Source organism: Mizuhopecten yessoensis, unplaced genomic scaffold (genome assembly GCF_002113885.1).
Source record: "Mizuhopecten yessoensis strain PY_sf001 unplaced genomic scaffold, ASM211388v2 scaffold245, whole genome shotgun sequence".
Classification (NCBI taxonomy): Eukaryota; Metazoa; Mollusca; class Bivalvia; order Pectinida; family Pectinidae; genus Mizuhopecten; species Mizuhopecten yessoensis.
In genome coordinates this window covers 88093-116067 of record NW_018403450.1, presented here as the reverse complement: position 1 = coordinate 116067, position 27975 = coordinate 88093, and the positions used below count along the sequence as shown (strand labels likewise).

Genomic DNA, 27975 nt, shown 5'->3' with positions numbered 1-27975 from the left:
TAGGGGGAAAAGAATAAAATAATTTAACAGTTTTTACAGGTAAGATTTTTTTCCATTAATTTAATCAAGACAACTGAAGTTGTAGGCATGTATTCATGAATTGTAGATGACGTTTTTCTTCATTCTTTTTCTATGTCAACTACTGGGTATATGAGTGCATTTCCATATTCAGAGTTCTAGCATGAAAACTTGTTATTTTTGAAAGTTTGTTATTTATGTATATATATAATCTACTACATTTTTTCCAAAATTTGCTACTGACCAGTGTTTGACAGTTAGTGGATGTCAAGTTTGCTCTACTCAGCTTTTAAAAACTGACCCCAAGATTGAAGTTGTATTATTCAATTTGAATTAGTTATATGTTTAAACTTTGATGCTTCCGAGTTTCATAAAAATTTAAAATGTTTATAACATTGATTTGAAATTAAATGATCGTGGGGCCAGCATGACAGCATGAGTGATTAGGGAAAAAAGGCTGCACCAAACAAAGCAATTCCAACGCCACTGGCTAGTAGATTTTATATGATGGCTTGTGAAAATTTTCAATATTTACAGAGTTTTTGCCAGTTTTTTTGAGAAAGGGCCCCTGAGCAGGTATTGGGAGAATATCATCAGCATTTGGCAAAAATTGGGAAATATCATCAGTGTTCCCACATGTACAGATTTGGGAAAATATCATAACGGTTTTCAGTGTTTTTTGTTTATTCAAATTCAAATTTTCGTTATTTATGTATTTTTAATGCTCCAATCCATCATATCATAGACAATAATACTTTGATCATTGCACATATAATGACGGGAAACTTGCATAAACATGTTTTTAATCCAATTGGGAAAATAAAGGCCGAAATTGGGGAAAATACAGGGTCGTTTTTCAATTGTGAATGGGTCCCTGTACCGGAACCTATAAACACCTGGCAAAAACCCTGATTTGCCATGGAAATATAATATATTAGGGATAGCAATTTCCCTGTGAACTAATACTCTAAATAAATCATTAAGATCAAATAAACAGAACATGCTTACATGAATACTGTGTTAAGTTAGGAAAAACATACAGGTCCCTATACAAATGTTGTGTTATGCTGGAGTTTGTCTGACTAAGCAGCTTGTCATTTAGTTCCTGACAAACCATTAGACACACCTTTCTTTTGGATTAAATACACACATGTAATAGGTACCAATGGACTAGCTGGCAACATGTAAAAGACCTTGACCCTTTCCAAAAAAATGACACTGTTTATGTTACATACTCATAGATGTGGCACAGTGATAAATGTGAACATTTCATATGTTAACATTTATTTGCATTTTACGTTCTGGCATTGAATACTGATAAAGACATGTACACAAATCATTGAATACATGTGTAACAGGGGCAGAAAAATGCATGGCAAGACTGGGATTCAAACCTGGAACCCTCCGAATTCTCAAACTGACACTCTACCTGGTCACTGCTATTGACCCAGTTCAGTACACATGCAGTTATTATATATCATAACATAATAATCAACCCAAAATTAAATTACTGACATAGTAAGAAAAATGATAAAATGAAATGTTCAGCAGGCCTGTCAAAAATAGAATTGTGAAATACTATTTAACAAGTTGAAATATATTTTTTTTTACAACTGTAAGGAAACGAAAATAATTGATGGATTTAACTTTAAGACATGAAATTTTAAAACAATAAACCAGCTATATCAACTGAAGGCATTTCACAATATCATAATTCAAAGTCACTGGGAGGTAAATAAAGAAAAAAAATACTCATGACTAATACTGTACCACCCAATGAGCTAACGTAACAGCTCTAATAATGAATACATAGACATGGTCCGATTCAATATAACTAAGTCTGAAGACAGGCGCTAGTCTACTGGCAAATCGGGTTTAAATGGGTGGGGATTTAACCAAATATAAACAATATTAGTCACGATAACACATTAAGGTTTGTGTACAATCCATAAACAATGTAATTCCAATTGAAAACCCGTTAAAATCCAGTTCCGATTTTTTCGAATACACACAGAGTCCAAATCTCGTTCATCAGGAAGGCATTGGAAGTTCAGTCTGATACAGATGCTGAGGATTTAGTAACCTACCGCCTTTAAAGCCGCTAGTCGGTCTTTGGTCATCTTGCATGGAAGGTTTTTAACCTAACTTGTCGCAGATGGTGTAAAACGGTAAAATAAACGTTCCAGGAGTCATATAAGCTTCATGAGTTGCGATAAAACATGTAAGATCGATACAATTTTAATATTGTCTACCATGAAACCATTACAACAGTTTTGCGCAGGTGCGATGTGGTGTTTCCTACTTCCGGTCTTCCGAGGTATAAAATATATACTTATATATAAACTGTACGATATAAAGATGTAACTTGTATTATATCAAGCTTTAATTTAATAATAGTTACATCTATCAACTAAACATAGTAATATGTATTGTAATTCTGATAATATGGTACGCTTTTTCGCGCCAAAAATAGCTTAAACATCAACTTCCTGTTTAGAGTAATCCATCATAGAGCGGTCTCTCGCCTAAACGTTGGTAAGGATAAATCGAAGAATATCACAGTAATCTTCGTTTGTCTAAAATATTTGTGTCATCCATTTTGTAGATTGGTATTTTTCAGATTAAGTGAACTTGATTTGAGTATCAGAAGTAGTCAATATTTGCATTTTCTCATATCTTTTTAGCTCATCCCATTCTGGAAAAGGGTCGGACCTATTCTTTGTTGCGTAGAATGTACATCCCCTTTCATTTCTTTCTGTAAACACAGTAACTTTGTAATGATTTTGCCAAAACCTAACAACTGATGTATAATTTGTTACATTATCAAGTTCATTTACGTGATTTCTATTTATGTCAAAGCTGTAATCATTTTATTTGGAGGAACCGGTTGATTTTGGTTTTAACTGGTTTTTAACATGTGTAACGGGGACATACCATAGGCTTATATATATATATATGATAGCCGTTATATATATAAGTGATAACGCGTGATTGTGCAACAGACATTCTCATTTCGCTCAAACGTCTTTAAGATTTTAAGTTGTCGAGAGATTCAACATTATATCGTGAATTCGTAGTTTTGTTGGTAGTAACAGGTAAATTGAGTTGATTTCATTTGAGTTGTTGAAATGAGATTGTGATACCATTGTATGTGTGATGAGTATATATTTATTTATCATGATTCAGATATATATATTTTGTTTCGCTATTGCAGATTTCAAATGGCCCTTTCACAACATTGTGTCTCCAATTTACCGGTTCCAACATTCAAGGTGATTATACAATGAATTTTCCACAGATATTGAATGAATCTTGATGTATGGAAAATTAGGTTCTGACATTGTAGATAAAACACCTGACTGACAACCAACAACGAAAGATCATCTTGTCGCAGCATGTTTTCACTTTTCCATGACTAGTGCTTTTCCACACCCCTGTAGTGTACAATAGGTGGCTCAATTGGTTAGAGTATCTGTCTAATAGAGTTGGGGTGGTCCAGGGACCTAATATCTGTCGGGACATACTTTTCCTCTCCTATTTCAGTGGTGTCGGATCAACCCTTGTTTCGAGAACAGATAAAATTTAAATATCCCAATTGTTACAATGGGGCAGAAGACGAGGAAGGAAGCCCTCAATTCTGCAGGGGTCTGGCTCTGCGTTGGTCGCCTTTTGTAGTGAGATAACCATAAAGTTGAGGGAATTTCCAATTAATAATTAAAGGGGCTGAAAACATGTTGGGGGTAAAAACCACCAACTTGCGTATATACACAAACTAGCCTATTACAGGCAAGTTGGAATATGGATCTGTTACTAAAATAACCCAAATCGCTTTAACAGATATTTTTGCAAGATTTTATTGAAAAATCGCATTAATTTACGACAGGGTAAATAATATTTTGCTAAAATATGTTGACTGAAAGCGTTGGCTACTTAGAAAGTTGATGGAACTTTACCGGAAGTATTGCATCTATTTTTGGTACTTTCCCCCATGCAAATAAAGATTATTTTTGCATTTGTATTATGTTTCATGAAAGAATAAATGCGACTTGGACAAACAATTTGAAAAAGTTATGATTAAAGTGATTTTGGCTATTTTTAGTAACAAATCCATACCCCTATTGGCGTATAAAAGGCGAGTTCGCGTATGATACGCAAGTAAGTGGGTTTTCCCCGACCTGGAAAATGGTGTTAAATTTCTGATTATTATCCTTTATATGTGAAGGTTGACTCGAAAGAGACTTGTGATGGTCGGTTAGTGCATAAATATGAATCCAACTGTGTATATGTTGAAGCATAAGGATGTCTTCAGAAATATTGAGAATTTTCATAAAAATAGAAATCGGAAACAAAAATCATAAGGAATAATGATTTCTGATCAATTCAATGTTATTTTAACAAATTAGACTGATGTTATCTAAATAAACATTTCATTTCAGTTGGTGCTTGTTGGAGATGGAGGTGTAGGAAAAACAACATTCGTAAAGAGACATCTTACAGGAGAGTTCGAGAAGAAATATGTTGGTATGAACAAAACAATTCATATAACCCTTAACATTGAGCAAATTTCAAAGTAAAATGACATTTTCATTGAAAATTGGAGTCAAAACAAATGTTCTTTCAAACCCAGGGGTCATTTAGGAAATCATACTTACAAGACCTGTACTGTACCCATATTCACTAGTGCTGGGAATCGCTCCAATTTTGAAAATCGATTATAGGACATTCAAGATCAATTGGTTATTGATTATCGGTTGAAATAAGCACCTAATAAATTAACATTTTGTCCACTCATTATTTTGCTAATAACTTTATTATTATCCAAGAGATGGTAAGAAAAGGTACTTAAGATATTTACAGTGACCGGTAGATTACCATTTTAGAAGTGAACATATCTTTTTAGCCCACCATCATCTAATGGTGGACTATTCAAATCACCCGTCAACAGTCTGTAAACAATTCTTGTTATTGGTATTTCTCAAGAAGTACCAGAGGGATCTTTCTCAAATTTTATATGAAGGTTCCCCTTGGTCCTTAGCTGTGCAGGGCATTTTTTTGAGACTGATCGGATAAACAACATGGCCGATAGGCAGCCATCTTTGATTTTGATAGTGAAAGTTTGTTTTGCTATTTCTCGGGAAGTACAGGATGGATCTTTCTCAAATTTTAAATGTAGGTTCCCCTTGATCCCTCGTTGTGTATGTTATATTTTGAGACTGATCATAAAAACAAAATGGATTAAAAGAATAACTAAACAGATCTTTCTCATATTGCAATGATCGATTCTATTTCTTTCACATTAAGTACTGTACTAGTAAATATGTGAAAGGACAAACTCGCTTTGAAGGTTGGCTTTCATACACATAAGTATTAAGTTTAGATCAAAAGTTACCTCAAGGTGCATTTACTGTTAACATGACTCGATCGAACTGACAAAGAACTAATGAAGATGGTACAAAGGTTGGCGCCAAGATCCCTCTGGGATCTCTTATATCCATCATCTGCAGACAAGTCATGATGATAGCGTTCGCAACACAAAGAAATCTGGTTTTGCATTTGGGTTAAGTACTTGATATGACATTTACTATTTCGAATTAAGTTAACCCATTTGAAATAGTCAAATTGAGTTGGTACTGTAAAGTTTTTATTCATGTGGTCGCCATTTGCCGTACTTCTGGATTTCGTCTGTTATAAATTTAGCCGTACCTACAAAACACTGACCTTGATAACGTAATGACGCTATAGCTACCACTCTTGAATGCCAGCATGATTCTAGTGAGAATCAACAAGTACGAGTGAAAGGGAAGTTTTATTTTGGATTTAACATGAAAAGCAACTATGTATCTTAAGAGCATGTGTTTTTGTTTACAAACATGGCAGACTACTGTTGGTGGAGCTGTGACTGAAATAATAGGATGGGAGAAAAATAATCATCCCCTACCTTGAGGGTGTGACAGAGAAATCTCCAACCCAAGGGGGTGATTTTTTTGGTAGTCTAACCTTCAGGTAAGACAACCAAAAAACATCACCCCGAGGGTTGGAGATTTTGGAAGATTCTATTAATCTTTTGCAACATGAAAACAACAGGATAGGTGGGATGATAGTTTGATGCATACAACACATTTAGTCTTAAGTCTCTTGCACCATTCTCAAAATGACACAAAAATTAAAATATCGGATGTTGTTTTCAGCTACTCTTGGAGTGGAGGTGCATCCCCTAAATTTCTGCACAACCAGAGGCGATATAAAATTCAACGTGTGGGATACTGCAGGACAGGAAAAGTTTGGAGGTCTACGTGATGGCTATTACATCCAAGGTATGCAAGAATAAATAAAATTTAGACCTATTACTTTTTGAAAGATGATAACATTGGTAAAAGCCATGTTTGGTGTACAAATTTGTTGCAAAAGACGTCTTCCTTTCTTCAGGGATCTTTCACTCGATTAAATTTTACCAAGTATGATTGTAAAGTTTTCTCCAGTTTCTTGCGGATTGCTGTCAAAAGGTTGTCTGCATCTCAACTTCAAGGCAGCTATGGATATTTTTAGTTTTTGAAAATCTGAATTATATGCCAAAAAAATACCTTCCTTTTTCAGTACTGATGCTATTGTTACCTGTACTTTTATACCAAATTAGTTTCATTAATATTGGAGGACAGCATGAAATTGACAAAGTTCAGGAATCATTAAATTTTGTGAATGTTTTCAAGTTTTAAGTGTTTCTACATTTCAGGCCAGTGCGCAATCATTATGTTTGACGTGACCTCAAGAGTAACATACAAGAATGTACCCAACTGGCATCGAGATTTGGTGCGTGTGTGTGAAAATATACCCATTGTGCTTTGTGGCAACAAAGTGGACATTAAGGACAGAAAAGTGAAAGCAAAGTCGATCGTATTCCACAGAAAGAAGAATCTTCAGGTAAATGGAGAATAATGGAGGTGAAGACAGATATTGCATGACAAATAGTGTGTCTTACCCCTTTCAACCCTAGGTAACTTGAGTAGACTCGACCATACACTCATCTGGACGAGTCCACTATGGTCTACAGTGTTGAAAGGGTCAATAAAAAAAAAATGTGCAAAACATGAAAAAGTCTGAAAAACTGCTCAGATTGTATGAACTGCTTTAGGGAGAAGTTTCCAGGCTTGGTGGAATTTTAAGTATCTGTCAAAATATCTATTACTACAAGTGCAATTATATTTTCAAGTAAGATTGCTTTTACACTTGCATTTCACCGTCAGGGGGAAGGTCACAATGCTGCCTGTCCATCAGACAGCCAAAAATATATATTTTTAAAGTAGCGTATGCAACCGACCATTCCATAATTTTCAATAAATACATTTCTGCGAATAGAAATCAGACCTTTGATTTGCAAACAATTTTGAGGAGTTCCCAACTTTCGTTTCATATTTGGTAGAAAGGTAACCATATAGCTAACATTAACAGCAAGTCAGCATAGGTTCAAATGACCCAGATGAGCTACTTACCGCAGGTGTAGGAAAGCATGACCTGCAGAAAAGAATGCAAGAGAGAGATAAATGAAATGGATATATTGAGCAGACTACAGATTTTAAGTCCGTACTTGTTACAAATTAATATATGCAGAGCTAAAGTGAAACTTTAATGTCTTTCATTGTTTTGCAGAAGTTGATGGTTGTAACCGTTCGTTATGTTAAAAAATAGCACTAGCAGATGCCTCATTAATTTATCTATTAATGTTGTATCAACGATTTTGATGCACCTGAATCGGACAATTTTTGATTGATGCAGTACCAGACATTTTTAGAGAAAAAAAATTGCCGAAGTTCAGAGATAATATCTGGACAAAAACTTTTCCTTGTGCTGTTATTTTGATTTGTGACAACATTTGTTGGAAATTGTGTGAATTAGTTTTTTGATATTATTTGTTTTTTGATTCCAGTATTACGACATCAGTGCTAAAAGTAATTACAACTTTGAGAAGCCCTTCCTCTGGCTGGGAAGAAAATTGGTCGGCGACCCCAACCTCGAGTTTGCTGCTATGCCTGCCCTTGCTCCTCCAGAAATCAACATGGATCCTATGATGGCACAAAAATATGAAGCTGAATTAGCGGTATGACTTGTAATAATTGATATGTTGTCCAATGATGATTTCTTGCTCATGCAACAAAAGTTCCACAAAGTCAATGGGCTAATAACTTGTAATATGTTTAATTCTTGAATTATCAATTATCAAATTTGTTGAATTTGATTCTGAGTTGCCAATATGCTTGGATTCTTGTTAGTAAAAACATACAGTCCAAGTTGGATCATTCTGTCGAGACAAGCTTTATATTTCGTCCAAGTCACAATTATAATCACTAGTTGTCACTCGAAAAAGATTTGCAGAAATTTTCCACATCTCAGTATTTTCTGACAAGATTTACTTGGTATATGAGTTCATTGAAGGAGTACATATATTGAGAAATTGTCATTTATTAATGACGAATAACAATTGCACTTTTATTTTCACTTAACGCGTCATTATAATAAGTTGGTTAAAGTAACTAAGGACCTAAAATGGTGATTGGCTGATCCTGTAACATCGTGATAAATGGTTAAAAGTTATGTTAGATATTTGACATGTGTGGTATAAAATACGTTTTCATAGTAATAATTGGAAAATTGCACCAGCCCTGAAATAGAATTCACAAGCGAAGAATTGAGCTAGTTAACCTGAACACTTAAATTGTTTCTTTTCACCTGTTTCATATTTGATGTTTGCAATTTACAGGAAGCACAAGACGTGGCACTACCAGACGATGACGACTCAGAATTATAGACATGCAGTGTGTTAGTAATTTGAAGAGGATTGACCTCGCCAGTATTCTCTAAGCAAGTGGACATTGATTGTGGAATGAGTTATTAGTAAAACTTGCGTCATAGACTGGTGGGAATATTGATCAGTCGAGGCCAGTGACATTTCAGTGTTGCAGAGAATATTGGGCAAAGGTTTATGCTTTTCCTTTGTGAATGCTCTCAAAATTCTCCAGAATTCTTGCGACTCCATCATGCTCAGTGTTGTCTTTACTTCGAAAGGCAACATGTTCACCTGTAGTCGTGAGATTTAACAATTTATGGAAACTGCGATAATGGCTAGCCCCAGCTACTGCCATATTGGATATCGCCAAGCAAAATCTTTTTTGCGGACACATATTTATTGTTACGCATCATTCTGATTCCCTGTGATGTTTTCCAAGGATGTGGAAATCTTGTAATGGTCAAATTAACTGTGGCGAGATGACTCTTAAAAAGACTTGGGATACTGGAGTTACTTACTGTCAGAATTTTGTAATTTTGACAGCTATTGATATAGTTGTAATACTGAAGGAACAGATACAATTCTAGCAGTAGTTAACAAACAAGTTTAAAAAAATTCAGGGGAAATGTTTTTTTCTTTCATTTTCCCCCCAGCAATCTCCTTTATATAATTGATATTCCATTGTTAAGTTGAAAGCTGTCTTGAAGTCTTCGTGGGTAATTAAAACTGTGTTGCAATTGAAAGGAGATTTGAGAAACGTGTAAATTCTGAAGATATTTAGCGTTTTTTTTTTCTTGTAAATATACAAAATATTTTGACAAAAATGTATTGTATCATTTATTATAACTCACATAGCCAAATAACAAACTGCTTATCCTCAAACAATTTTAATGAAATTTATATTGAAAATATCTAGAATCTTGCACCATGGATATGAACATGTGTTAGGTTTATTATTTGAAATGAGATGAGTGTATTGTGTTTTTATAATTTGGTCTTTATATTGTCATAATTACTGGAAATATTCTGCAAAATGTTATTTTAGAAGAAAAAATAACAATAAAAATATATATAAAATAGCATTGATACTTGTGATTTAATCTGTTTCAACATCAGCTACATGAAAATATTAATGATCCTGCTACTCTCGGTTAAAACTTGTGGTACAATTAACACAACTACACATACATTTTTTTTTTAATTGAAAATTGATTTTGTTTGTCGTGCAGTTTTTCCAAGTGATGTATGTGATGTGGTACAAGTGTGACTTAAGCATGTGAATCGGCAGTATATTGGATAATTCTTTTATTGAAACTAATCAAAGTAGAATAAGAGGAAAGTTTTTAATTAGGTTTTTAAATATCACTTCCATCATACACATAGAACAACAAAAAAGGAGAAAAATAGAATTGTTTGACAATACAATAATAGCAAAACAGTCGCAGATAACTGTTTAAAAAGGTCTTTCATTTTTCAGGGCTATGTATACGTATGAAAAAATGTTTTTGCATGTCGCAGTTATCGGATAGTTCTAAGACCAGCTTAAGATGTCGGATTCAAGAATGAAGAAAATGATCTGTGGTGCATATTATGTTTTTGACAGAAACAAGATCTATTGTCAATAAAAACAAATTATTAAATGTTTTATTAGTCCATGTTTATGTATCCAAACATTTACCGTCATTGTCGAGTTACAGAAGTCCCATTTGTGAAGATGCATTGCAAAAATATCTCGGTCTGTTCTGGTATTTTTAAGCCGCTCTTGTCAAGAGCCGAGCGGCTTATTAATTCAGTCCAGAGAACGAAATGACGGACCCACTTCCGTTTGGGGTGCGTGCGCATAATTAGTATTGTATGCTTCCGCTATATAGTTTCGTTATCGTAAATAGAAAGTAAAATCTCTGACACTCACCTGTGGGTTACATAAAGTCTTCTGATACTCTTCTCCAAATAATAATCCATACTTAAAATAATTGCTGAAAACAAAATGTTTATCTCCAGTGCATTCTACGAGTGTTGTGGTGGTGAAAGTCTTGCACTAGGTTTGAGCGTTTTAGCAACTCGGATTGCGGTCTGGGGAGTGTTGCGCGTGTGAAACATGTGATTCGAGAAAGCACATGTGAAGACTGTCAAGCATTGACGCTGTCTGTAGAAGGAAGAAGTAAATATATAAACTTATAAACCGTATGAGTGATGAAGTATAACCTCTATTTTGATGTTTGAAACGGGAACGTATATATGCCATATCGTGCTTAGGTTGATAACGCCGGTAGACTAATGGCTCCGAGACGTTATGTGAACTGTGTATGCTTATCAAACATTTTTGTAACACAGCATGCTATTTTTGATGTATTTATTTATGAAAGTATAACAAATTAAGAACATGACACAACTGCCGCTGCTGTTTGACAAGAATTCGCGCGGTGTCAAAATAGTATCCAATTGGGTGTAAGGGAAATAACTATTACGTTGGTAAAGTCGCATTCAAATATATTCCAAGAACATTTGTAAGATTTTGTATATTCAATGACGGTAAATATAGTCGCTACAAATATTAATAATTTTCACTAATATGAATAAAAAATAAATAAAAATAAAAGGAGTACAATGTCTCTTTTCTCCATGCATGTTTTCCCACTACTGTTAATTATCCTTCATTTCACAAGCAAAAAATGCACCTATTCTTTATTATCCATTCACCGATTGCCATTCTGCACGTAAACGCTCATGTCACATCATTGGAGGATGCTAATAAATGAAAATTACAACAATGTGTCGCACTTAAAGAGGGTGAAAAAAGGGGAGAGGGAGAAATGTTTTTAAGGCATCATTTAAGAGGTGATTGATTTTGAAAATCCTAAACGCAACATCATCAGATGACCTGATTTTCAATTAGCAGAATACAGAACACATATCTGAGGTATTATAGTAGATATTGATGCTCAACTGTTACTGAAGCAATTAAATTTAAAGTGGTGAGCGGCTGTGATGTCACACTGACATAATTCTAGTTTTATTGTATCAATTGAAGTAGAATAGAAAAAATAATTCACAATCTTGTATTTTGCTGAATATCTCGTTACTATTTGCCATTATACCTTGACAAATTTAAAGTTCCTTGCTTCTAATTAGCTCACTGCTGGAAGTAAAATTCCTGTTCCTGATCATCAGGGAAGGAATTTAGCTGAAACTAGTCTAAAGAATCCTTTGGCCTAAGGGACTCTACTTTCAACTTTGTGTGAATGATGGTGTGGCTTTCCTAGGGGCAGAATGTAGGGGAAATGAAAGTAATATATTATATATATGTATAAAATCTGGTTCCAATAGTATTGTGACTTATTTTAGGTATACAGTCCCAATTACATTTAAAACTGAGTATGCAGTCAATAATGGCTTGGTTTGCGAAGTATGATTACAGAATCATTGATCAATTTTGATTTTAAACCAATTCACTGAATAACATGAAGTTTGATCAGATTTTAGAATGGTGAGATTTTTTCTATAAATAGTAACATTAACCTTGACAACTCTGAAACAACATGCAGCAACACCTTGGTCTATACTTGTGTAGAGTAAGGAGACTAGAATGAACCAGTCTCCTGTAAATGGACAGATTTGCAGTTTTCACCTCGATAATCATCCTATAGATATTTCAGTAGGAAGTATTCCAAGGTGATGTTGGAGCAGATTTTTGATGGAAAAGCGTAAAATTTTAGGCATATGAAAAAATCTTCAGTAATGGCTTGGCAATTTTGTTTTTCAACCAATTCAGGGAATACCTGAAGATCGATCAAAATACTTTCAGGTATGAAGATTCAGAATGATGAGATTTTCTATAAATAGTAACATTAACCTTGACCTCTCTGAAACGATATACAGCATTAACCTAGACTATACATGTACTTGTGTGTAGAGTAACAAACATTGTTGATCATATCACCAGTAACTCCTGTAAATGGACAGATATTTCAACCAAAATTTGTAGGGAGTATTCCAAGATGATGTATGTGGGAGCAGATTTGTGATTGAAAAGGGTAACATTTTGGAAATCTGAAAAAATCTCCTACAAAACTTAGCAGGTACGGTAGGACGCCGAGCTCATGACCAAAGGGTTCGGGTCACAGCACTGTGTTGTATCTTTGAGCAAGATACTTTACACCACTTGTTCTACAATTGTTAGCTCACCTGGCCCGAAGGGCCAAGTGAGCTTATGGCATGGTCTGGCATCCGTCCGGCGTCCATTTTTAGCTCACCTGCCCGAAAAAAATCCTGTAAAATCTTCATACAACTTCTTCTCAATAACCAAAAGGCCCAGGGTACTGATATTGGGCCTGTAGCATGCTGGGATGAAGGACTACCATTTTAGTTCAAATGAATGACCTTGATCCACTTTCAACCTAATGTCCTTGTTCGACAACAAGGTCAGAGGCGTCATATGTTTAAATCTTTTAATAGGTTCTTATGAAATCTTAAGATTACAAGTGTTAGATTAATAACAGGTGAGCGATGCAGGCCCATTGGGCCTCTTGTTTACTTTAAACAACTTCTTCTCAGTAACCAAAAGGCCTAGGGTGATGATATTTGGCCAGTAACATGCTGAAATGAAGGGCTACCAATGCAAGTTTGTTCAAATGAATGACCTTGATTTATATTCAAGGTCACAGGGATCAAATATGTTTAAAACCTTTAAACAACTTCTTCTGAATAACCAAGAGGCCTAGGGTGATGATATTTAGCCAGTAACATGCTGGGATGAAGGGCAACCAAGTTTGTTCAAGTGAATGACCTTCGCCCATATTCAAGGTCACAGGGGTCAATATATATTTTTAAATCTTTAAATGATTTGTTCTGTATAACCAAACGGTACAGGGTGATGATATTTTGCTAGAAGCATGCTGGGTTGGAAGACTATAAACTCTGTTCAACCAAATGTCCTTGTTCGACATTCAAGGTCACGGGCGTCAAATGTTTAAATCTTTTAATATGTTCTTATGAATCAAACACTGATATTCTGCCTGTAGTGTGAGATTAATACCAGGTGAGCGATTCAGGCCCATTGGGCTTCTTGTTGAATGCTAGCTGTTAGCATCGAAATGGCAGCTTCGGCTGTGTGCTCCCCAGGGAGTTGAGAAAGATATTGGCTGGTTGCAAAGGCCATATAACCGCGGATAATAATTTGTGAATTGCTTTGAGACGACCTAGGAACTAGGTTGTGATAAAGCGGTATATAAGAACCTCAAACTATTATCATTATTATTAGCAGTTAGATTGTTTTGATATTTATGATGTAACGCCCATAAAATGTTGCAAAAATTTTAGTAGGAAAACAATCTGTCCATAAAAAGACAAAAATAGCGTGCTCTTCAACATATTTTGTACTACCAGTATTTACATCTTTAACACTGGTATTATATGAAGGACATGGAGGTTAGAAAAATGATAGTTTGTTAGAAATTTGCCTGCATATAGTGCTCTTAAAAAAAAGCTTTATTCAAGGTCACAGGGTTCAAATTTGTTAAAACTCTCAAAAGCCCTTTCACCTCTACATAACTTTAGTAAACTCTACCTCGCAGTGTTCTGGATGAGTCCATTATGGTCAACAGTGGTGAACAGAAGGACTTCGAAGTCATGATATTTGGCAAGTATTTTGCCATATTGGGTGTTATAGATTAAAGTTTACACAGAAGAAACGACTGGTTTTATAAGTTCATAGGGATCTAGTTTGTTAAAATTCCTTAACAAATTCTTCTGAAGAATGAAAAAACACTTGTGATATTTGTTAGTTATTAACTTGCTTGTATGAAACACTAAAAGGTTTGGGAAAAGAAACCAGTAATCAAAACTTGATATTTTGTCAGTAGGATGCTTGTAGAAAGGGATATAAATTGTTTAGCCCACCATCATCATCAGATGGTGGGCCATTTAAATCCCCCTGCGTCCGTGGTCCTTCCATCCTTAATTTTTTTTTTAATAGCGCTGTTTCTCAGAAAGTTCCGGAGGGATCCTTCTCATATTTCACCTGAAGGTTCATCATAATCTCTAGTTATGGGTATCAGTTTTTGGGACTGATAGAAAACCAAGATGGCCGACATCCAGCCATCTTGAATTTGAGAGTTCAAGTTTGTTAGTGCTATTTCTGAAAAGCACTGTAGGGATCTTTCTCAAATTTCACATGAGGTTCCCCCGTGCTCTTAAGTTATGCATATCGTTTTTGATACTGATCGAAAAACCAAGACGGCCGCATCCAGCCATCTTGAATTTGAGAGTTCAAGTTTGTCAGCGCTATTTCTCAAACAGTACTTGAGGTATCTCTTGGTTCCTAGTTATCGAAATGGGATAACACCTATTAACAAAATTATCTGAATAATGAAGATGCTGAGGCTAAGTGTGATGATATTTGCCAAGAAGCATGCTTGGATAAAAGGTTATTAAATGAATGCAAATAATTGCCCTTGGTCCACTATCAAGGTTACAGGGGTGAAACACGTGAACACATATAAACGGTTACAGGTTCTTCTGAATTGCCAAAATTCATAGGTAATGATATTCTGTCTGTAGCTTTATTTAGTTTATTGAAGTATATTTGACTTTCAGCCATGTTTTTATAAATTACAGATGAAAGATGAATACCCGTTGAGTGATGCAGGCCCATTGTGCGTCTTGTACTGAGATGCTAAACTTTGAGGAAAACTAACGGTGAACTGACGTTTGATCTCAGTTACCCGTTTTATACAAGATAAATATACTTGCATAGATGCAGAAGGGTGAAGACATCATTAATGTATGGTTTATTGATATATCTGTTAAAAGTATACTTGTTGTAACGTGGTATTCCATTACAGATTATTCAATCTCATGGCAACTTTTTGAATAAAAGATTTAAGTATGAAGGACTTGTGAACATCTAAATGAAGGTGATCAACAAGTTTCAGGTGAGTCCTCCTACGGTTCCTCAGGTGATAACTTCCACAGCAGCACTTCTATCCGACAGTTATGTTAATTAGGTATCCTCATGCATTAAAACTACATTTTTGAACTGGCATTTCCTGACAATCAAGTAGAAATATATTATATTTCAAAATGTATGCATGTCTTTGCGTAGTGTGGGCTATAGATTGATGTGTATTAAATTAGCTAACCAAATAAAATGACAAAACGCACCTTAACATGTTACCAATATTCAACCAAAGACCTCGTCTGTTAGTTATATATAATACACCTATACTATATATATAACCAATCAAGTGTTATGACAGGCGAGGCTTGTACCTGTGATTAAGATCAAGTTTATGGAAATATATCCATTTTTAAGGTAAGATTTTGTAGACCACACGTCCAGTAATTTTCCATGATACAAACTAAGTTATCATGATGGAAAATTTCAATCTGGTTTCAACCAGCCATAGCTGGTACAAACTGTGTTATTTCACCACCATGATCTTCATAGACAGACGAAATTCTTAAGGAGCAGGCTGCTGTATTTTGTCAAGTAAGTTCATTTTCTGTTTGTTAGATATCATTGTTCTGTTTATGTTTTACTATGTAAATGTCTGTATATACCAATATGTTGAGGTCTAGTTTCGTTTAGGAGAAACTGTTCAAATTACGTGGTTAAAGGTAGACAACTCTTGCGTTTGAGAAAAAAGTCTTAACAAAAAATCTCTTCAAACGTTAATTAAAACCTTACTGAAATTGTCAAACAGAATAATTATATGTATTGTACATATTTATGCTGATTTTTTTTATATCAGTAATTTGAATTTATATACATGTGTAAATATGAATTGTACATTTATATTAGATATTTTGAACAGCATTTTTTATGTTAATGTAATTCAAATTTGTTTCTATTATCAGAAGTTTGTTTCAAAGAGATTAGACATGGAAACACCAACAGTGCCCACCTTTAAGGTAAAAATACTGCAGTGTCTCATTAAGTTTTTGCAATAGCACAGATTTACTCTATTCATGTATTTGAATTTCCATAAAACCAAATTCCAATTATTATGTCATGGAAACAAAATTCTGAAAGAGTCTAATCATCTTATTTTTATCGACTTAATATTGTCTTCTTTTTTTATTAACATTTTATATTAATATAAAGGTAGGGGGGGGGGGGGGGGGGGGGGGGGGACCACAAAATATCTGTCTTGTCTTTACAGTGCTCCAAAGAAGTTGAAGAAAAAAAAAAAAAAACAATAAAACAGACCATTTGTTATTCAGAAATCAAAATATTGAAACATTGCTTTGAAAACATGTTATTTAATATTAAATGATATACCAGTACTATATAGCTGATTTGCAATCAAAGAGCTCTGCTAGAGACATCCACTCTGCACTACTTGATGATCTGATGTTTCATGAGAGCCTCTGTAAATAGACGTACACATTTACATTTTCTGGTCCTACTGTTTGTGACCTCTGAGTAATGCTTTGATTTGGATAGGAGTGAATCATGTGGTAGTGTGATGGTAAAATTGATAGTCTTTTATCTCTGACTACCTTTTTGATTATCTTCAAAAGCAATGAGGTGTCACTATCTATCAATCACTATCCGGATTCCTCACTTAAACTATAATTAATGTTTCCGTGACTCAAATTTCCAGTTGATCATCGTAGGTGATGGTGGTGTTGGAAAGACCACTTTTGTGAAACGTCATATGACAGGAGAGTTCGAAAAGAAATATAATGGTAAGTGAAATTGTATGACATTATGTAATGGTGTCCTTGTATATATAGACAATTTGGTTCTGGTAGTAAAGTCTCTCTAGGTTAATGAAAATGAAATATCAAAAAAATAACAAGAAACTTTGTTTTTATTTTTCTAGAATACTGTATAATGATTATTCTTCTTCGGTTGATTTCTTGTACAAAAACAGATTTCATGTGCAGTTCATTATTACACTACTTCTTCATAATTAGTGCCCTGGCTTTTAAATATATTGGAAAGTTTGGCATTTCTCGGGTTACAAAATGGAAATTATGTCACAAAAGCTAGGGTTTGTAGTTCTCTTGTGTACAGGCCACCTTAATGTCTACCTGTAAATGTATAGGTTGTGGATTGGAAGGCATGTATACATGTATATCAACAGGTGCTGAAAAGTGTTGATTGTGACAGTAAGGTAGCATACAGCCTGAAGTCTCTATGTCACAGTAAGGTAGCATACAGCCTTAAGTCTCCATGTCACAGTAAGGTAACATACATCCTTTAGTCTCCATGTCACAGTAAGGTAGCATACATCCTTAAGTCTCCATGTCACAGTAAGGTAGCATACATTGTGCTGCTACCGCCGCGTTCTGTGTACGTTGTCTCACGGACGAACAGAATTTTATCATTTTACTGCAAGTTACCACTGCCCCCCCATCGTGTAAGTGTGTCCCAATGACTCGTATTGATGAAGACAATTCCCAGATAACGTCTTGAGACGGATAATGAACTTTAAATAACTTTTTATTGTGTCGAATCGGGAATCACCATTTTCCCCGCTGAACCGCGTGCTTTGAACTTAACATATTTCTTACCATTTCTGCCAACTTAATTATTTTCGCCTAGTCGGCTATTAACATTATTATTAACACTATTACATTTAGTATAGTCATTTTATTGCATTCTATTGCCATTGACATTTCATAAACACTACATGTGTGATTTTCTCCTAATTAAGGAGCACCCCGGTAAATGAGGTAGTTTACATTTTCAGAATTATGAGTGTAATCTATTATTTCTGTAGAATTGAGACATATTTTGTTTTGTTACAGTTTTTCACCCTCTCCGGAGGTTTTGTGCTAAAAGAACTTTATCCTCTCCGGAGGTTTTGTGGGAAAGGAGACCTCTCTGGAGGTCGTGTATTGGAACAAGCCCTCTCCGGAGGCACTGTACACTACTTGAACTTAATAATAAGCTTCAACGTTATCTAGAGTTCTTGTTTTATTTCTTTCAAACGAGTGCAACAGCACATACATCCTTAAGTCTTCATGTCACAGTAAGGTAGCATACATCCTTAAGTCACCATGTCACAGTAAGGTAGCATACAGCCTTAAGACTCCATGTCACAGCAAGGTAGCATACAGCCTAAAGTTTCCATGTCACAGTAAGGTAGTTTACATCAAAGTCTCCATGTCACAGTAAGGTATTTTACATCAAAGTCTCCATGTCACAGTAAGGTAGCATACAGCCTTAAGTCTCCATGTCACAGTAAGGTGGCATACAGCCTAAGTCTCCATGTCACAGTAAGGTGGCATACAGCCTAAGTCTCCATGTCACAGTAAGGTAGCATACAGCCTTAAGTCTCCGTGTCAAAGTAAGGTGGCATACAGCCTTAAGTCTCCATGTCACAGAAAGGTAGCATACAGCCTTAAGTCTCCATGTCATAGTAAGGTAGCATACAGCCTTAAGACTCCATGTCACAGTAAGGTAGCATTCAGCCTTAAGTCTCCATGTCACAGGAAGGTAGCATACAGTTGTAAGTCTCCATGTCACAGTAAGGAAGTATACATCAAAGTCTCCATGTCACAGTAAGGTGGCATACAGCCTAAGTCTCCATGTCACAGTAAGGTGGTATACAGCCTTAAGTCTCCGTGTCACAGTAAGGTGGCATACAGCCTAAGTCTCCATGTCACAGTAAGGAAGCATACAGTCTTAAGTCTCCATGTCACAGTAAGGTGGCATACAGCCTTAAGTCTCCGTGTCACAGTAAGATAGCATACAGCCTTAAGTCTCCATGTCACAGTAAGGTAGCATACAGCCTTAAGTCTCCATGTCACAGTAAGGTAGTATACATCAAAGTCTCCATGTCACAGTCAGGTAGCATACAGCCTTAAGTCTCCATATCACAGTAAGGTAGCATACAGCCTTAAGTCTCCATGTCACAGTAAGGTAGTATACATCAAAGTCTCCATATCACAGTAAATAGCACAATCATCAAAGTCAATCAGTACTATAGGTATGTATTTGTTTACTAAAATGTGTAGAATTTCCTGACTCAAACCAGACCAGACTTGGCTATGTTGTTTCCCAATACATTTGGTTTAATCCCAGATATCCTCAATTGACAATTACACACTATGAAATTACTAATTGCTCCTACTAATACGTGAGGCTGTTCATTTCTCAGCTTCACCTTTGACCTCTGGATCTATCTGTGTTGTAGCTACCGTTGGTGCGGAGGTACATCCAATGAAGTTCAACACTACTCGTGGAGAAATCCAGTTCAATGTATGGGACACCGCAGGACAGGAGAGATTTGGACGTCTACGGGATGGCTACTACATCCAAGGTTAGAATCACCAGTGATGATTTAATTTCAACTATTTCCCCAAATGCTAAACGTTTTGGTTATATCACATGACATAGCAAAAAAATAGACAACACAAAAAGTGATGACTTCATATACCACAATGTTTGGCACAGTATTTGTATTTCTAACTTCTGATTGGTTGAAATGGTTAGATGCTGATGTATAACTGCACAATGTTGCATTTTGTGCGAAATTGTTTTGTTTTTATCAGAAACTAATAAATATTCATCTGTTATGAACTAAAAAGTGTTTTTTTCATTGTGAATTCAATGATAAGGAATAACTATTATTATTTTTGGTCACCTGAGCTTTGCTCAAGTGACCTATTCCAATAACTTTCCGTCCGTCGTCATCCGTCGTGCGTAAACTTTTTACATTATCAACTTCTTCTCAAGAACCAGTGGATGGAATTTTTTCAAACTTTGTCAGAATCATCCTTGGTAGATGAGGCTACCCAATTGTAAAATTGGGATTCCTACCCCAACCCTAGGGGCCAGGGCGGGGCCCAAAGGGAAAATTAACCAATATTTCAAAAATCTTCTTCTCCAGACTCAGAGGTATTACAGTCATTTTCTCTGCATGGATGGAAAGATCATTAGGGGCTTTATTTAAATTGTAAATTTCAGGACCCCCGAGCTATCCGTTCTCCCTTTGGGAGGGGGTAAAGTTTACTATAGTTTATATAGGGAAACAACACTTTTGGGTATATTTTGACAATTTTCTGTTGGAAATTATTTTTACTTGGTGAGAATTATCCTTGAAGGAAGATGGTTTTAAATTGTAAAATTGGGATTCCTACCCCAACCCTAGGGGCCAGGGCGGGGCCCAAAAGGGAAAATTAACCAATATTTCAAAAATCTTCTTCTCCAGACTCAGAGGTATTACAGTCATTTTCTCTGCATGGATGGAAAGATCATCAGGGGCTTTATTTAAATTGTAAATTTCAGGACCCCCGAGCTATCCGTTCTCCCTTGGGGAGGGGGTAAAGTTTACTATAGTTTATATAGGGAAACAACACTTTTGGGTATATTTTGACAATTTTCTGTTGGAAATTATTCTTACTTAGTGAGAATTATCCTTGAAGGAAGATGGTTTTAAATTGTAAAATTGGGATTCCTACTCCAACCCTAGGGGCTAGGGTGGGGCCCCAAAGGGAAATTTAACCAATTTTTCAAAAATCTTCTTCTCCAGACTCAGAGTCCTATATACTACAGTCATTTTCTCTGCATGGATGGAAAGATCATTAGGGGCTTTAATTTAATTGTAAATTTCAGGACCCCCAAGCTATCAGTTCTCCCTTGGGGAGGGGGTAAAGTTTACTATAATTTATATATAGGGAAACAACACTTTTGGGTATATTTTGACAATTTTCTGTTGGAAATTATTTTTACTTGGTCAGAATCATCTTTGGTGGATGACGGTATCACATTGTAAACTTGGAATTCCTGCCCCATCCCCAGGGGTTAGAGCGGGGCCCCAAAGGGAACATTTACAAATATTTCAAAATTCTTATCCTTTGATGACATGACAAGTATTGTATTTCACTTAGTTTACATGCTAATTTCCATATCACATTTAAACAATAAAATAAAGCTACCAGTACCTATGATATGTAACTCAGGTGACCGCTAAGGCCCTTGGGCCTCTTGTTGGGGTTATACAATATATAATGTCATAATTATACTTTTATGTATCATTTCTGTATCCCATAACAACACCATAACAATGTGCCATTACATTTGAATCATACTCTCCCGTTACAATTGCATTGTCATGAGTCATGTAAGAGTGGCATTACTATGTCTCATTACAATGTCCAATTATAGTGGCATTACAATGTTTATTTAAAAGTGGTTAATTACCATGTTCAATAACAACAGCATTACAACATCCATTATTAGATAAAAAAATCAACAAAATTAACTGTACATATAGATCCAGGAAAGGTGAAACTGTCTTACCCAAATTGGGAAACTCTTTCCTGGACAGCATATGTTTAAATACCTTTCTTCGTAATTTGAGCAAACCAACTTTTTAAAAAAGATTTTGTTGCTTTTAAACACTAAAAAATACAAGGACCTTTACTGGTATATGAACAAAATATTCTGAATAAATGAATTTCAAGAAGATTAAGTATATCACAAGTAGTAACAGTTGATGTTTATACTTTTCAAATTTCAGGACAATGTGCCATCATTATGTTCGATGTGACATCACGCATCACCTATAGAAACGTCCCTGACTGGTACCGCGACCTTGCCCGGGTCTGTGTCAACATTCCCATGGTGCTTTGTGGTAACAAGGTAGATGTCAAGGATCGCAAAGTTCCGGCAAAACTCATCAAATTTCACAGAAAACATAACCTACAGGTCAGAATGTGGTCTTGTAATTTTGATTATTAATTGAAAAGTAGATAATATGATATAATTGTAGAGAATGTCATCAAAGTCATGCAATTAGATTTTTCGTAAAAGTTAGTTTTCTGGGGGGTTTTGGCTGAAATGGCAGCATAGAGAACTTACACATGTGTTTATCTGTCGTGAAGCACATTTTCCATGCAAATTACCCGGGTAAAATGTTAAACTTATTTGTGATATGGTTAACATGTAATACACTTGTCATATCAGAAATTCACACACCAAGTGTTGTCTTCTGTTAAATTTGCCAGGGGCGGGTCCAGGTGAGGGCGTAATGGGCGTACGCCCCCCTTTTCAATATCCTAGAAACGTCCCTGTTTGCTATGCTTTTTTGACACAAGGTTATTTATGTTCAATATTAACATATCAATAAAATTTATCAACATTTGTTCCTTGACATATTATGGGAAAAGGCAAATAGATAAAAGGTTTTGTGACACTTTGAACATACATAAATAAAGAAAAGCTGAATAATCACAAAAAAATGTAATTAAATCTATATTAGGTCAAAGTTTTTTTTGATGATCCCTTTCCCACTGTTGGCAAAACGCTAGAGAATGTCTGTGTTTTTCATATGTACAGCTACCTCCCCCTTCCTTCTGTTTTTGAAATGACTTCAGCGCAGTTAGGCCAGAAGATTTCCGCTGACCAGGTAGCTTGATTTGTTAGAGTGACAATATATAACATTTAGAAGCCCAGGGTTGGAGTCCTGTTCTAGTCAAGCTAAAGTTTTACACTCAGAACACCATGGCTAATATTTATTGTTTATTACATCTCTATTGTTTTTGTAACAAAAGTTCTGCAAGGTATGGTTTTCTTTTCAGAAATGATTTATCATCATAGGCTGTTATAGTCAAACCAGAAATATCAGTTTTGAATGCAGATTTCGGCAGTGGATGGAGGTCCTCATACTCTTCTCCCGACCCTGAAATACTGCAGATTGTTCTCATATATTTAAGCCTTCCTTTGATTGGTCTTTTCAGTACTATGACCTCAGCGCCAAGAGTAACTACAACTACGAGAAACCTTTTTTATGGTTGTCACGACAACTGGTTGGAGACCCCCAGCTGAATTTTATGGCCTCTTGTTCTGGCCTCCTACCCCCAACTGTCTTCATCGACAAAGATCAAATGGCCCGGCTAGAGAAGGAGTTGGAACAGGTTTGTTAAGGCAAAATCAACATAATCTATATTATTAGATTTGTTCTCCATGAAAAGTTCATAAATATTCAAGAATTTTGCTTATATTAGTCACTGCAATATAGATCATTTCCACTTGTGTTATAACATTACAAGCATTCATTTACAACGGAAAATGAGATCCAACATCCCTAGTGGTGTGTTCAGTGGAGTTCTGTGTACCCCAGTCTATCCCCTAGTGGTGTGTTTAGTGTAGTTCTGTGTCCCCCAGTCTATCCCCTAGTGGTGCGTTCAGTGGAGTTCTGTGTACCCCAGTCTATTCCCTAGTGGTGTGTTTAGTGTAGTTCTGTGTCCCCCAGTCTATCCCCTAGTGGTGGGTTCAGTGGAGTTCTGTGTACCCCAGTCTATCCCCTAGCGGTGTGTTCAGTGGAGTTCTGTGTACCCCAGTCTATTCCCTAGTGGTGTGTTTAGTGTAGTTCTGTGTCCCCCAGTCTATCCCCTAGTGGGTGTTTAGTGAAGTTTTGTGTCCCCCAGTCTATCCCCTAGTGGTGTGTTTAGTGTAGTTCTGTGTTCCCCAGTCTATCCCCTAGTGGGTGTTTAGTGAAGTTTTGTGTACCCCAGTCTATCCCCTAGTGGTGTGTTAAGTGGAGTTCTGTGTACCCCAGTCTATCCCCTAGGGGTGTGTTCAGTGGAGTTCTGTGTCCCCCAGTCTATCCCCTAGTGGTGCGTTCAGTGGAGTTCTGTGTACCCCAGTCTATTCCCTAGTGGTGTGTTTAGTGTAGTTCTGTGTCCCCCAGTCTATCCCCTAGTGGGTGTTTAGTGAAGTTTTGTGTCCCCCAGTCTATCCACTAGTGGTGTGTTTAGTGCAGTTCTGTGTACCCCAGTCTATCCCCTAGTGGCGGGTTTAGGGTGGTTCTGTGTACCCCAGTCTATCCCCTAGTGGGGTGTTCAGTGGAGTTCTGTGTACCCCAGTCTATCTCCTAGTGGTGTGTTCAGTGGAGTTCTGTGTACCCCAGTCAATCCCCTAGTGGTGTGTTCAGTGGAGTTCTGTATACCCCAGTCTATCCCCTAGTGGTGTGTTCAGGGGAGTTCTGTGTACCCCAGTCTATCCCCTAGTGGTGTGTTTAGTGTAGTTCTGTGTACCCCAGTCTATCCCCTAGTGGGTGTTTAGTGAAGTTTTGTGTACCCCAGTCTATCCACTAGTGGTGTGTTTAGTGGAGTTCTGTGTACCCCAGTCTATCCCCTAGTGAATGTTTAGTGAAGTTCTGTGCCCCAGTCTATCCCCTAGTGGTGTGTTCAGTGGAGTTCTGTGTACCCCAGTATATCCCCTAGTGGTGTGTTCAGTGGAGTTCTGTGTCCCCCAGTCTATCCCCTAGTGGATGTTTAGTGAAGTTCTGTGTACCCCAGTCTATCCACTAGTTGTGTGTTCAGTGGAGTTCTGTGTACCTCAGTCTATCCCCTAGTGAATGTTTAGTGAAGTTCTGTGTACCCCAGTCTATCCCCTAGTGGTGTGTTCAGTGGAGTTCTGTGTACCCCCGTCTATCCCCTAGTGGTGTGTTCAGTGGAGTTCCGTGTACCCCAGTCTATCCCCTAGTGGTGTGTTCAGTGGAGTTCCGTGTAGCCCAGTCTATCCCCTAGTGGTGTGTTCAGTGGAGGTCTGTGTACCCCAGTCTATCCCCTAGTAGTGTGTTCACTGGAGTTCTGTGTACCTCAGTCTATCCCCTAGTGGTGTGTTCAGTGGAGTTCTGTGTACCCCAGCCTATCCCCCAGTGGTGTGTTCAGTGGAGTTCTGTGTACCCCAGTCTATCCCCTAGTAGTGTGTTCAGTGGAGTTCTGTGTACCTCAGTCTATCCCCTAGTGGTGTGTTCAGTGGAGTTCCGTGTAGCCCAGTCTATCCCCTAGTGGTGTGTTCAGTGGAGTTCTGTGTCCCCCAGTCTATCCCCTAGTGGTGTGTTCAGTGGAGTTCTGTTCCCCAGTTGATATCCCCTAGTGGTGTGTTCAGTGGAGTTCTGTGTACCCCAGTCTATCCATTAGTGGTGTGTTCATAGGAGTTCTGTGTACCCCAGTCTATCCCCTAGTGGTGTGTTCAGTGGAGTTCTGTTCCCCAGTTGATGGGATCCTAAATGGAATTCACTAGTCCAGCCATAAGAGTTATCTAAATCCTTCTTTTGAAGCATTCATTTTGTTAATATTAATCAACTTTTTGTTGGATGACCTTGTCTATTTGTTATTTGTTACACACTTTTCAGACAGGAAAAGTTATGTATATAGGTGTCCAAAACACAAGTATACTTGTATGTTAGGAATAGCACCTGTACATTTACAAATGTACTATCAACATGGAACAGATTCTTTTCTTTGCAACAATATAATCATTTGAAATGAAAACTACCAATGCTGTCGGTATACATTAAGATGCCAGGCTATTGTTGAGTTTCCAGACGTAATATAATTTGGTTTAGGAACATGCAGGAAGAGATCTAAAGTTTCAAAAATTAACATTAAATATCAACTTGAATACCTCAACAGTTAATTTTTATTGTAATTTTTTCTTTCAGGCCCAACACATCTCCCTGCCAGATGATGACCACTTTTGATCCCTGTCTGGTTGATGACGATACAGGCATCATTTTTGTTCTGAACCATATCTTTTAAATAGCTGAACCAATTCTTGTGCGAGTTGTTCATAAACACCTCTTTGGCAATGACATGACTTCCTCTTCCAAAGAAGCGAGACAGACATAGCGTAAATTCACCCTTGGAGATCAAGGCCAGGAGATCAAAATATTGAGACCCAGCATGACAATTGTTTTTATCAATATTACTTTTTATCATATTCGTCTTTCTTTTGGGGCCTTTGATACATCTACATGTATTGAAGAATTTTCATAACATAAAGAGGAATAACTGCAGACTTTTAAATATAAACCATTGGACTCATATACTAGTCTTTCATTTTACAAAAGAAAAGTTAATGACTGGTTACAGGTCTGAGATTACATGCTGCCTTCATGGCACATTTTGAAGAATAATATTGATTGTACATCTTAGCATAATTTCCTTTTTGTTCCGCTATTATGATATAGACTGTAAACTACAAGCAGAATTGACTAAAAAGATATGTGATATTCTGTGATGAGAGGAGCTGTTAGATCCAAGATATTACTGGGAAAATCAGACATTTGCAGAAAACTGAACCTCAATGTTTTTTTAAAACTTTGACGAGTATTCAATTTCCATGAATCTGTGTACATCTAGTTTTGTGTATAAATTATACTTTAGTGTGATAATACAGGTATAATTTCAAATGACATTGTTCTTTAATGTAATAAATGTACATTGTACAAAAATCACCAGAATGATTTATTTATGAAAAATGATGCATGTCAGCAATTTTATTTGTTAACCAGATGCTTGCACAAATACTGTGAACAGACACAATCTCATTAAAATACCCTTTCCTTTAACCACCCTTATACATGAACTACACCAGCTCATTAAAGGACAGACAGTACTGGGATGTGATATTAAGCTACGTACTTTAATCACTTTGTGAACAGACATCACTTTTGGGATACATTTCTGTCAGAACTTGTAGTGATCTGCTATAGTCAATGTAAGCTTCAGGAGAGATGTGTTTTGCAGTTTTTGCACTCAATGACCCTTCATAGTCCTGCACCTCATCCCCCTGGGGTTGATATCAGCCCTATCTTCAGTAGACATATTCATTCCCCCTTTTCCGTCTTTGCGTATTGCAGAGTTATCTTCTCTTGGGAGCAGGTATTGATTGTTACGTCATTGGTTTGTGTGAGAAAATTATGTCATTTTCTCAAAAAATGATGACGTTACTCTCACAAACAAGTGACGTAACAATCAATACTTTCTCCTAAGAGAAGATAACTCTGCAATACGCAAAGACGGAATAGGCTGATGATTATCAACAAGTTTTATAAAAATCTGACAAATAGTTTCAGAGGAGAAGTCGAAAATAAGATTGTTTATTGTTCTGAACTCAGTGACCCCATATGGCCCCACCCCTCGAGCACCTGGAGTGTCAACGCCTTCTTGAGTATGAATTCTGATCCTCCTGAACTAGGGATCATTTCATTACATGTTGGTCAAAATTCACAGGTCAGTTTCGGAGAAGTTTTTTTGAAGATTTTGCACCAAATGACCCTTTATAGCCCTATCCCTCAGCCCCCTGGGGTGTCAACCCTATCTTAAGTCTACATTCTGATCATCACTCTAGGCTGATCATTACTACAATTGTATCAAGTTTCACCAAAATCACACTCAAGATGGTTTCAGAGGAGAAATCGAAAATG

At 36.5% G+C, this 27975-nt stretch overlaps 3 protein-coding genes across 8 annotated transcripts in view; 2 read left to right on the top strand and 1 right to left on the bottom strand.

Annotated features, from left to right (window-relative positions):
• The window catches only part of LOC110444990 (syntaxin), a 68363-nt gene extending 65989 nt beyond the window's left edge, over positions 1-2374 (bottom strand). For both annotated transcript variants that reach the window (XM_021489462.1, XM_021489385.1), the window contains exon 1: positions 2106-2374. In XM_021489462.1, the coding sequence (XP_021345137.1) occupies positions 2106-2138 (33 nt within the window). In that variant the 5' untranslated portion in view covers positions 2139-2374. The remainder of the gene's footprint in view (positions 1-2105) is intronic.
• On the top strand, positions 16-10440 carry LOC110445117 (GTP-binding nuclear protein Ran-like). Of its 3 annotated transcripts, none has more exons than XM_021489548.1 (7): positions 16-39; positions 3233-3290; positions 4455-4539; positions 6207-6332; positions 6749-6936; positions 7940-8110; positions 8771-10440. In XM_021489548.1, the coding sequence occupies exons 2-7, from the start codon at positions 3240-3242 to the stop codon at positions 8816-8818; spliced, it is 669 nt and encodes a 222-aa protein (XP_021345223.1). In that variant the 5' UTR covers positions 16-39; positions 3233-3239; the 3' UTR covers positions 8819-10440. The 3 variants fall into 3 exon arrangements, with proteins under 3 accessions (XP_021345223.1, XP_021345207.1, XP_021345215.1); XM_021489532.1 differs by lacking the exon at positions 16-39 and adding an exon at positions 2467-2553; XM_021489540.1 differs by lacking the exon at positions 16-39 and adding an exon at positions 3091-3113.
• A 5586-nt stretch (positions 10441-16026) lies between these two features.
• Positions 16027-27041, top strand: LOC110444751 (GTP-binding nuclear protein Ran-like). Of its 3 annotated transcripts, none has more exons than XM_021489211.1 (7): positions 16027-16109; positions 16655-16708; positions 17404-17488; positions 19948-20073; positions 22276-22463; positions 23495-23671; positions 26209-27038. In XM_021489211.1, the coding sequence occupies exons 2-7, from the start codon at positions 16679-16681 to the stop codon at positions 26245-26247; spliced, it is 645 nt and encodes a 214-aa protein (XP_021344886.1). In that variant the 5' UTR covers positions 16027-16109; positions 16655-16678; the 3' UTR covers positions 26248-27038. The 3 variants fall into 3 exon arrangements, with proteins under 3 accessions (XP_021344886.1, XP_021344952.1, XP_021344822.1); XM_021489277.1 differs by lacking the exon at positions 16027-16109 and adding an exon at positions 16122-16286 and having other exon boundaries at positions 22276-22397; positions 26209-27041; XM_021489147.1 differs by lacking the exon at positions 16027-16109 and adding an exon at positions 16124-16286.
• Positions 27042-27975: the final 934 nt, after the last annotated feature.

Excerpts from the sequence above, each read along its gene's own strand:
- LOC110445117 (XM_021489548.1), top strand. The coding sequence starts at position 3,240 with ATGGCCCTTTCACAACATTGTGTCTCCAATTTACCGGTTCCAACATTC. Across the intron at positions 3,291-4,454 it reads TACCGGTTCCAACATTCAAG|TTGGTGCTTGTTGGAGATGG; the intron begins GTGATTATACAA and ends ATTTCATTTCAG. Across the intron at positions 8,111-8,770 it reads AATATGAAGCTGAATTAGCG|GAAGCACAAGACGTGGCACT; the intron begins GTATGACTTGTA and ends TGCAATTTACAG.
- LOC110444751 (XM_021489211.1), top strand. The coding sequence starts at position 16,679 with ATGGAAACACCAACAGTGCCCACCTTTAAG. Across the intron at positions 17,489-19,947 it reads GTTCGAAAAGAAATATAATG|CTACCGTTGGTGCGGAGGTA; the intron begins GTAAGTGAAATT and ends TCTGTGTTGTAG. Across the intron at positions 23,672-26,208 it reads TAGAGAAGGAGTTGGAACAG|GCCCAACACATCTCCCTGCC; the intron begins GTTTGTTAAGGC and ends TTTTTCTTTCAG.